Here is a 10,987-nt window from a genome sequence, read left to right as displayed (position 1 = left end):
GGAAACCGCCTTAGATACGACTCTAGTGTGTTCCACATCCAGTTTCCAAACATGAGGGGGTTCTATTTCTAGTATCCCGGTTGCAGTGGTCTTTCAATTTGGACTAACAATTCAAAGGGGTAAAGTGGAATTTTTTTTCTCTTTTTTGTGAGAGGAGGGGTATTTGGGCCGAGCTGTGTCAGACTGCATAGTCTAAGCCCAAGAACACTATTCAAAGGATTATATATATTGCAAATATATATATATATATATATATATCAATATCAATATTTACAAAAATACATGATATTTTAAAATATTACACATCTAGACTATTGACGCTCATTGGATAAGCGACAACTTGTGAAACCAACGGTATAATGGTCAAAATTAAATATACTGACCGGCGTAATGTTCAAATTAATATGTCACCTTACCAACGAGTGATATATTTGTTGAAAGGGAGAGACATTTGCTAAGCCCACTAAAAAGGACGGCCGATGCCTTTTCACAGTACGTGGTGCATGCATGCAAGCATGCAAAAGGTGTTGCCCGTATGCTAGCTTTTTACACACTTATGCTAGCTCATGCATATGTGTGTAAAAAGATATCGCTAGTTGAACGTGTGATTTTTTTTTTAATAGGCTAAGTAAAAGTGTTGTATATCTCATTGGTTGAGCAATATGTTGATATAAATATTCTGTCGGTTATAGTATTTAATTATTGATCTATTGCACCGTGAACCGCACAAGGTGTCACTATAGAACGGATGACGGTAATATAGATGTGCAATATTTTAAAATAATCATCGATTTTCGTAAATATTAAAAAATAAAAATAAAAAAAATCTTAGGCAAAGACAGGCTAGGCTCTAAGGCTTCCACGCACTCGGCCCATTTTAAATCCGAGAGCCCACCCCCTCCACGCGCAAACCCCCGTGGCGCTGCCGGACTCCGCCTCCGCCTCGGTCCCGACCTCAGCCGGCGAGCGGTGGCCGCCGCTGGAGTCCAGCCCCGGAGTTCTCAACCAGGTAGTCCGCCTCTCCTCGTTCACATATCTCTGCAACCATCAATACGACGATCTCGGTCTCGGTCTCGCCTCTCTGAACAGCTCGCGGTGGCGCGCGCGCGCAGTTCATGTGGTCGCTGGGCGTGCTGGAGGACGAGGCGGAGTTCCACAACGTGTACGGGCTCGACACCGACGCGCTGGAGATGGTGCCTCAGCCTGTGCTCGCCGTCATTCTCTGCTTCCCCAGCCCACCGCCCCAGGTGCATCACCTGCTCCAGAAACTTAATTTCTCTCTCCGATTTTGGGAGAAGATTAGGATCCAATCCCGAACGTAATTGTTCATCCAAACCAGCGCCGAGCACAAGCAGTTGCCGGATTACTCATCAAGCATCACTATTGCTTGTGATGTATAACCGTCCGATAACCATAGTGACTGTTAGTTCTGGTACCACTGCTCATCGAGTAATAATGACTAACGAGTGCATAAGCAAGTTCTGCAGCAAGTGTTTACCTATTGAGGAGAGGCAAAGCCAAAATTAACCTTTTTTTGTCTAAAAGGGAGATGCTTGGTGGCATTTAAGTTAACAAGTGGTCTGGATGAATTTTTTTTATCTTTGTTTTATCAGATATTTTTATTTCTAGGAAGTTAATTGCGAGATCTTTAATAAAATGATTATAAATCTTGCAGCTGATTTCAACTATTACTATGCCGTATATGCAACTCATCCAAATACAACGTTCCTTTTCAATGACCTGCAGAAATGTTGTTGTTGTTTTTTAATGTGGAATACGCATAAAAGTTCTCCTGATATTTCTGAGCTTAGCGAGAGAGTTCAGTCTTATGTTGAAATGCACTCTTCTTCCACTGCTTCGATGCAGGATGCAAGTAATCCTTCAGAACAGGTTTTATCTACTGGAGAGAAGGTGAGCAATTGGTTCCTTGTAGATGTCATATTTTTTTCCTTATTTGTATGAGTTGTAGTTAATTTCTCCATCATAACAAACTCCTGACAGTCTTACATCAAGCAGCACATTTCCCTTTAACTGTACATGTTCTTTTTTTCATGCCTCGTGCAACAGGAAACCACCGCGGTGAAGGACCGAGCAAGCTGACACGGGTTACATGCGAGGGAGCCTGGCTAGCATTTTAGCTCAATTGCATAGCACAAGTTATGACGATCTGATCCGGTAAGGGACATCATGGGACTAGACCCGAGTGCAATGTTTAAGCTTTGTTTCACTTGCACATTATGGATTTTGATGATATACGTGAATGGATAAGGGTAGCACTAATTGAACAAAAGATCGTGTAACATCAGTTTAATAGTTACACTAGAAAGTAGGGCGCGGCGTTGCCGCGCTTCGCTTGGATGTTCTCGCATGATGACGTGCATAGACAAAACATCGTGTCGTTTGTGGTATGTTTGGGCAGGCTTCAATTTTTGGTACAACTAATGTTAATTAGATCATGATATGTGTGTTTTATAATGTATTGGTGAGATTCTGTGGAGGAAGTAGCACTTGTTTTGGCCATGGTGTGCATCTGTAGGTTGTTATTTGATTTCGTTGCATAGGATCGTGACACAGGACAAATATCAAAATCCAATACATCCTGTGAACATTTATTTCAAAATGGTTCTTTCATAGAGAAAACTATTAGGATTGCATCAATTGTATCATTTCTGATAATGAACACTGATGTAGGCATCTCCAGAAGCAAACATATTATGTACTCTACTTTCACCAGCCTCCATTAGTATGAACAAAGTTTGTAGAAAGGAGATGAATTCGACTACAACTACTGGTACAGAAGTGGGGGGAAAAAGAGCAAACATCATACATTTTCAATCTTCACTCAATCATTAATTCTCTATATCATAATATTTGCTCTAAGAAACCATTTACATAAAAACAGAGTTCTATATTTCATACCTCTTAAGATTAGTGGTTGTTGTACCTTCTTCTCTTCTTTTTAAGTTATTTTCTTTTCACCTTTTCACAACTCTGCATAAAAAAGAATTGAAGGAGTGAGCTAAAAGAAGCTGTACCTTTTTCTTTTTCTTCATGTTATTATCCTTTTAATTTTTGTTGTTAACTAACTACAGATGAGTATCAACAATCTACCTTAGAATAATTGTGCAGGTTCTTTTATGGGTACAACTGTGACCTGCCCAATGGAATTTGTGTATTATCAAAATGAAATACGTAAAGTTATATAAAATGCATACTCATAATTGGTACAGAAGTTAAAAAGGAGTAAGTACACATTATCTAAAAATCTGTCTTTCTTGTTAGTGCGCTCTCGTAGTTCTGCAGTTGTTGTGAATATGTATACATATCTTGGAAATGATGGTGGTTCTCGATAAACTGGATTCATCATTGTTTTCTTGTTGAGGTTTTGTATTTTCAGCTAAAAACTTTTTAATCACAGTGACCTTTCCTTCATCTAGTAATGGTTTCAGCTCTGGGATTGCATCAGGGGATATCTCGACATACATGGCATTGTGCTGTAATTTTTGCAAGTACAAATGAAATGTTAGTAAATAAATATTTACCTTCCCATCAACAGCAATCAGATGTAGGTCCTTCACAGGGCGATCTTCTGATGTTCCACCAAATTTCCACATCCTTGATATTCTTACATGTATAGTCCAATTGAATCTCGATGGATGTAGTTGCGACTGAGTTCATTAAACTCTAGCGCTCTTGCTCCCCAAAGCGATGGTTCCATTGTGTTGCCACCGCACAAAAAACAGAGAATTTAGTGCTTGAGCGCAAAGTATATGTAGAAGAGGGCTTAACGAATAGTAAGAAATCTCTAATTGCACATGAGTAATTGAGCATATGCATGATGCTGGAAAACCACACCTTATTTTGACAAAGGAAAAGCCATAACAAAGAAAAAAAAGAACAAGCGAACACTATAAAGTGACAAATTTAAACTTTAATCATTAACAATTATTATAACACTATGTAAGAGTATTACAGGAAATACAAATTGCAAGCGGTGGAGAAGACAACTGAATAAATTAATCAGATGAATCATTTTTCAAGAAGAGGAGTAACCTGCATGTATTTGTTGCTGACTAAATATGACCACCGTGGTTCCCTTGTTGCTGACTAATTCAACATGTATCTGTACAACCAAAATCCACAAGAGCGAAAGAAATTCTAGTAACCATACTGAAACTGGTAGGTATATTCTAGATAAAGCTCTGTTCATGAAACAAATAGTAAAGCAATTTTATGTGACTTCCCATGCTCAACGAAGCAAAAAATTGAATCCATGTTCCATGCATCTTATTTTTTATGTCTAATTATGGTTGAAATGTTCCATACACTGAAGAACAGTTATCTTAGAGAGATCATAGATGCAGCTGGAGCTTACAGCCATGTGAAACAAATGAAAATCCACCTTGTCCTAGAGATGCAGGTAAAACTTAAAGGGTAAAACTAAAGCTGTAGCAACATTCTTATGATCAGGGTTATAAAATGAATTTAATTCAACTTAACTGACAAATGCATATGCCAAGAGCTATATGCAGTTGCGCATATGGATTACCTGCATCGACTTTGTGTGATCAATCATAATGATTGGCCGACATTTCCAAAATTACCTGCATGGACAACAAACGCCTGATGGCTCGTTGTACAGAGCTTTTGAAATGCTAATTAGCTCTTATTTTAATCAACGTAATAATTGAAGTATATGCAAATGGGATGTTTTTTGAAACTAAAAACAGATTTAAATCAAAAAGTGATTTGCATCTTTACTATTTATTCCAGCCCGCTCGATTGTGAGAGGAAAATTGATTATTTATAGTAAGCAAGGCAACTATTATTGTCTTATTGGATATGACAGTAAACTGGTTATAAGGAACAATATAATGATACTAGGTTCGCATTCCTACAAGCACCTGCTGTGGAATGCAACTAAGCTACGGTTGCTTGGCAATTTCACAAGCATCTGATGTGCAACCACGAAGCTAGCATGCCCTGCTTGAGATGTTCCTAACGCCCAACCCAGTAGAGAGACGGGAGCACTTACCAGTAGCAACGGTGGACACGCCTATGCGGCCAGCGACCATGGCGAGCTGCTGCCCCCTGGAACAGCATCGGGATACAGGACCGCCTGAGCTTTTGCCGCGGTGACGCTGCTCGTCTGGCCTCCCACGTGAGGAGACGCGCGATGCAACAGCCCCACCCACTTCACATCGGCTGCCATCACCCGTCTTCCATATCCCAGCTACTCGCCTGCGCCGTCATGCTACCACCGCCTGCTTCGTCCTGGCCTTTCCTCCGCTCTGCATCGACGTGGGGAAGAGGAGTAGTGGCGCTGCAGCGGTGCAGGCAGGCAACCGGACTGGGGAGGTGGTGGGGCTCCTGGTCGTGGTGGCGTCGGGGGAGAGGAGACTAGCGGAGCAGAAGGCGGAGGGGTGGTAAAGGACAATGCAGGAGGAAGAGGCGGGGCGGGAGGCGGAGACAGCAGCACCGCGGTTCTCGCCGCTATCCACCCACGCGCACCACCGCCGTGGAGGCTGAGGGCGACGGGTGAAGACCAGCGGCGAGAGAATCAGTCACTCACCGTTTGGTCAGCCGGTTCGCGCGGCACCCGACGTGGACGCCAGGTGGCTCCGACGCGGCTCCGGTGCGAGCGGCTCTGACGCGGATGGCGCTGACTCCGGCGCGGGCGGCTACGACCTAGGTGCAATCGATGGGACGGTGGGCAGATCCAGCGCGAGCGCGCTCGATGGGGATGGCGGCGACTCCGGCGCGCGCGCTCGATGGGATGGGGTCGGGGTGACTCCGGTGTGGGTGCCGCTCGACGGGATCGCGAGAGCAGGGGGCGAGGGGTCGGTGGAGTTTCCCATGCTGTCCGCTCGAGTCTTCCTGAAGGACACATGTTGTTCAAGCCAGCTTAACTCCTAGCGGATGCTTTTGTGATCCATCGGACGGCTGCCGTTTGCCCACTGACGTGGCTCAACGCCCGGCCGATAAATCGGCGCGGATTAGGTATTAGAGATGTGCATAACGATATTAAGTTAGCAATTTACGTGACAGAACATAAATTATGCTATCGATTTTCTTTTAGTATTATTATTATTACTATATTTACTATTACTAGTACTTTTTTATTTATTTTATTTTTTCTCATCATTCTTTTTCTTAGATCTTGGGACTAGAAGGTTTGATTGTTTTTGTCGTTGTATTGCTACACAGCGTAAATCGCAACTCCGTGACATGATGAAACTTCAAAGTTCAAACGCTGCAACATGAAGAGTTCCAAAAGACAACTTGGTCTTACCTCCGGTGAAAAAAAAGGTTTGTGAAGAACGACAATTCGGCAAGAGGCACAATCAGAAGTCACGTCCGAACCCATCGAAACCTACCACTATCAGAAAGAATATCATGTAAAAGATATTCGCGTAATTTTAATTCACACTGTCCCTCTTCTGATTTAATAGGTAGCATAAATATAAAAGAGAGAACAGAAGAGACGTGTGACACGAGAAAAATAACGAGTCTTCCAAAAAATAATCAGGTCTTATTCCCACTGCCAGTGTCCCTGCCTTACCAGAGGAACAGGGCGGCGGAAAAGAGACCCAGGCAACAAGAAGAGGGTGAAAAAATGGAGGCGTCCGCGGCCGCCGCCGCGCGGACGCTGCGGTGGGCGGGCCGTGCGGGGCACCTGGGCGGCGTCCCGCGAGCCGCGGTGTTCGCCGCTGTGGGCGCCTGCGCCAAGGCGTACGCCTCGCTGCTCAACACCACCACGGTCCACAACGCCGACGGCCTCCTTCGCCTCGTCTCGGCGCGGCCCCCTGGCACGCCGCTTCTCACCGTCAGCAACCACGTGTCCACGTACGTCTCCCAACCCTCCTCGCTCTTCTCGTGCCTTCATGTATTACTCTTGATGCTTGTAGCTTCAGGCGTGATACTGTACGAGAGATCAGAGATGTGTTGTATCGCTAGGTATGCTTGATCCGTCGTAGTTTTGGCGCCTTGTTGTAAAATCTGGTTGGTTCTAGGCTGATACTCGGATGTTTTCTGGATGAGATTTACGCCAGCATTGCTGCTACATCTCAGGGCAGCTTCTGTTGATTGGAGTTTACAGCTTACATTGGATCTCGAAGTATTTTTTCTGAGAACATGCGAATCTATTAAGCAGTAGCACCCATGGGTGTCATTGTTCCTGTATTGGGTATAGAGACGGCCCTGAGATGCCCCCTGGCTCCTACTTGTAGCAACGTTGGGTTCTTCGACTATTGAATTTTGGTTATATGGGATCTCGGCATGGGGGTAGCTTCAAATGACATTTATTTGGCTTTGATTATTGATCCTTATTCTTAAAAGACTTCACTTGCTGTATCGTTCTTTATTACCTCGGCACCACCATGACATCCACTGTACATTAGTAGCATATTTTAGGAAACTACAATGTGTTTCCTTTTTTGCCATTAAATGTGTATGAAAGGACAAAAAGAATCTTATTTACAAGTGTTGTGCCAGCATGTTGCCGTATTGTACACGTGTTATGTACCAGTGCTCGTGATAGTTGTCGATTTGCTAATCATGTACAGTTTGCTGTGTATAATTTTCATTTGTCAGCAGTTTTGGTAATGCTAATGCTGAGCTTATTTTATACTTCTTTGTATCAGGGTAGATGACCCACTTATGTGGGGATTCAAGGGTTTTCCGACTGCAGATGCAAAGCTTGGAAGGTGGGTGCTGGCAGCAGAAGATATATGCTTCAAGAATGTAGTCATGTCTTACATATTTCGACTTGGTGAGCCTTAATATGCTCCTTTGTTATTCCTGTTGCATTATTATATTTATCTGCAAGTTCCAGTGGTACTTTGCATGCTAAATTGTGATGGATTTCAGTTTTTTGATGTACGTAGAAATTATCACCTGTAGATGATGATCTACTTGTGCAGTTTTTTGTGGGTGAAAGTGGAATTTGGACATAGTTATTTTTTATGTGACTTCTCAAAAACCTATGATGATGTAACATACTCCAACTTAGTGACTCAGGTAACAGCTCATACGAAGATATGAGATGTTGCCTTATTAGAGCCATTTTACGGCGTATCCAGTGAAGCAGCCATTTGTTCCTTTTTATGAAATCCAATTTCATTTAAACTGCTGACAACTTTCTAGAAATCCTTTCTTGTGCTAACCTTAAAGATTATATTTCATAGCACTCAATTCACTGTGACCAAGACTTAATGACAAAACTGTGGCATTCGATGTAAGCATCACTCCCTGATCCTCGTTAGACCATGTTGGGCATAGTTAGTTCTGTGTTCTGCATTTGCCATAACATGTCAATGGTCATTGTATTCAATCTCTCTCCCCTAGTATCTTGTATCATATAATAGTTGATGGTCGCCATGCTATGCGTACTGGACTAGTGATAGTAGTACAAGCAACAATGCTATCATAGCTAACACCTCTGCTATCTCTTGTTCATCTGCTATTTTAAAAGTTCTGTGCTTATTCTCTTTTCGCCTTTCATATTCTTCAGTTTTTCCTTATATTTCACTTTTAAGGTGACAAATAATTGTATGCACAGGGAAATGCATACCAACCACAAGAGGGGCTGGGATCTATCAAGAACATATGAATGAAGCCCTAGACGTGCTTAGCAATGGTGGTTGGGTATGTATATTTTTGTACAATTATGTGTTGATCATTCTGTAATTAACAGACACCATCATCTCTACCTATAGATTCTGATCTTTATTTAATTCCAAATTTTGTCATGAAATATTCAAACAGTTGCATTCATTCCCTGAAGGAAAAATTGCACAAGATCATCAGCCAGTTAGAAGATTGAAGTGGGGAACTGCCAGTCTTATTGTCCGAGCACCTATAACTCCAATTGTTTTGCCAATTGTTCACTCTGGTTTTGAAAAGGTACACGGAACTGATATGGCATCCTTTAAGCGTGCTTTGCATTTCGTAGTTGATCTGTATTGAAAACATCATAAAATGTAACATTCTTTTTGAAATTTGAATATATTCTTAGCATTTCGCCCTTTACTTCTAGGTCATGCCGGAGAAATCGTTCTTTGGACGGCGACCACCAGTGCCACTCTGGAACAATGAGATAGGTATCATTGTTGGAGAGCCAATAGAATTTGACATGGCAAGCTTGAAGCAGGCGGCATCAATGGCACCCTGTGATTCATCCTCCGAAAGGAAGGGGTGGCCGACCATCACACCAGATGGGCTGGACGAAGCTGCGCAGAGATGGCTTTACCAGAAGATGTCGGATAAGATTCAATATGTGATGGAGAGATTGCGTAAAACGCTTCTGAACTTGAAACAACATTGATCTTTTTGTTCTTGATCTACAGGCAATGGCAGGGTTCTTTTGTTTTTGCGAGTGCCTTCTCGAATTGCTGGTTAGGATTCATAAACTAGCTTAAACTGGTGCATACACAATTGGGCGAAGAAATGAAGGTACAAAGCGGCGGGAATAGAATTAGAACTCAGAGTGTTACATGCTGAGTCTTTTTATTTTTTGGGCAGTAGTCTTGAAAGATTTCTTCATTATTTTTATCAACTGTTGAAATGCAATTTTAGTGAGGCGTGAATGAAGGCATCTGCTGTTCAACTGCATACATCTTTTTACCTGTCTTGTGGCTATTGCTATCAAATATCAGCATTACGGTTTCTCAGCGAACGCATTGAAAAACGTATCTGCGCTTGGAAGGCAAGGCTGCCAAAATAGGACCAGCCCAGAGTTGTGCACGATGGACTTGATCTACAGCATACACCCAACTGTGTAGATCTTCGGGTTCTCTTGAGGCCCATAAGAAACAGCTTTAGGCCTCGGGCGGATCCAATGACAACCTCACATGCCACTTAAACCTTAAAAAAAATGCAAGAATTACCCTTTCTGGAAAAGAATGTAAGAATAACAACAGCATAGGCAAACTTGGAAGAACATGCACATTTTTTTTGGTTTTGTTGCCACCTGCAAGTTGGGAGAACAATAGAGAATTACATGATCTGATCACTGTGCTTGCTCGAGGTTTTACCGGAAACGACCCATCAAACAGCCAACGCTGAGCCATTCGGCAACCTGTGTTGCCTGCACCTGCTAGCTCCAGCAGCTGTCCTACTTCTCCTGCATGCACGTCGGAACCATACAGAAGTTTTGCTGTGTCGAGCTGGGCTGACCTGACAGCCTATGCAGTTTGGACTCATCCAGTCCTGCCGAGCAACACAGACGTGAGACGTGACGTCCACTAATGTCGTTGGCCCTGTCCTGCATCCGACATGCCGCGTGAGAATGTAGAGCCCTCCAAGCTCGGTTCGACGACCACATGATTAGCTGAAGATGGGAGTAAATATATCTATATTTATTCTTTAAAAAATAGGGGAGTTAGAATATATCTTAATGTTATTTATCGTCTATCGGAATTAATCAAATAGTCATAGTATATAGTGAGATTCGATTACTTTTTCAAAAAATACTTTTAATTTTCTTATATATAAATTAAGCAATTAAGGAATCCATCTGTTATACTTATATCATTGTATACTTTTTTAAATTACTATATTATGGATTGATCTGATGCCTCTTCTTCCAAATGAAACGGCGGTAAACGTCGGACGGTCAGAAGACACAGGCCAGACTAGCAACCAAAGCATCATCGATCAAGCCAATGACAGCATTAAGGGGAATGAATGCAGTGGCGCAGTGCATGTGTTGGAACAGAGCACCTAGCCGTAGGTGCACCGCGCTTACCTGGCCGGTCTCGGACTCTCGGCACTTTAAACCACATCTTGTCGGCGAGCTGCTCGATTTAAATTCCAAACCACCATTTGGCATCCGGATAAGCAGCTGCTACAATCTACGCTCTCCGGTAAAAAAAATAATAATAATGTTTTGAATAAGAGCCGGTCAAACTTGTAAAATTTAACTATTAATAAATTTTAAAATATTTAATTATATGAGTAGATTTATCTTAAAATATTTTTATAATAT

General features: G+C 42.4%; 1 protein-coding gene and 1 long non-coding RNA gene across 7 annotated transcripts; one reads left to right on the top strand and one right to left on the bottom strand.

Moving 5' to 3' along the window:
* The first annotated feature begins 877 nt into the window (after positions 1-877).
* Positions 878-9,376, top strand: LOC133889027 (N-acylphosphatidylethanolamine synthase-like). Of its 5 annotated transcripts, none has more exons than XM_062329461.1 (9): positions 878-1,009; positions 1,090-1,247; positions 1,867-1,911; positions 2,068-2,175; positions 6,208-6,846; positions 7,644-7,771; positions 8,561-8,646; positions 8,767-8,904; positions 9,038-9,376. In XM_062329461.1, the coding sequence occupies exons 5-9, from the start codon at positions 6,617-6,619 to the stop codon at positions 9,323-9,325; spliced, it is 870 nt and encodes a 289-aa protein (XP_062185445.1). In that variant the 5' UTR covers positions 878-1,009; positions 1,090-1,247; positions 1,867-1,911; positions 2,068-2,175; positions 6,208-6,616; the 3' UTR covers positions 9,326-9,376. The 5 variants fall into 5 exon arrangements, with proteins under 5 accessions (XP_062185445.1, XP_062185446.1, XP_062185443.1 ...); XM_062329462.1 differs by having other exon boundaries at positions 881-1,009; positions 1,113-1,247; XM_062329463.1 differs by lacking the exon at positions 1,090-1,247 and having other exon boundaries at positions 931-1,009.
* On the bottom strand, positions 2,660-5,866 carry LOC133889028 (uncharacterized). 2 transcript variants are annotated; one of them, XR_009903853.1, is made up of 5 exons: positions 5,036-5,866; positions 4,550-4,604; positions 3,543-4,123; positions 3,112-3,154; positions 2,660-2,991 (listed from the first exon to the last, which is right to left on the bottom strand). It is a non-coding gene; the product is annotated as an uncharacterized LOC133889028 (long non-coding RNA). The 2 variants fall into 2 exon arrangements; XR_009903854.1 differs by lacking the exon at positions 3,112-3,154 and having other exon boundaries at positions 2,662-2,991.
* Positions 9,377-10,987: the final 1,611 nt, after the last annotated feature.

Source organism: Phragmites australis, chromosome 13 (assembly GCF_958298935.1).
Source record: "Phragmites australis chromosome 13, lpPhrAust1.1, whole genome shotgun sequence".
In the NCBI taxonomy this organism is placed as follows: domain Eukaryota; kingdom Viridiplantae; phylum Streptophyta; class Magnoliopsida; order Poales; family Poaceae; genus Phragmites; species Phragmites australis.
This window is presented reverse-complemented; position numbering and strand designations above follow the sequence as displayed.

Coding starts and splice junctions, on each gene's coding strand:
- LOC133889027 (XM_062329461.1), top strand. CDS start 6,617: ATGGAGGCGTCCGCGGCCGCCGCCGCGCGGACGCTGCGGTGGGCGGGC. Junction 6,847..7,643: donor GTCAGCAACCACGTGTCCAC/GTACGTCTCCCA, acceptor TCTTTGTATCAG/GGTAGATGACCCACTTATGT. Junction 8,647..8,766: donor TGCTTAGCAATGGTGGTTGG/GTATGTATATTT, acceptor ATATTCAAACAG/TTGCATTCATTCCCTGAAGG.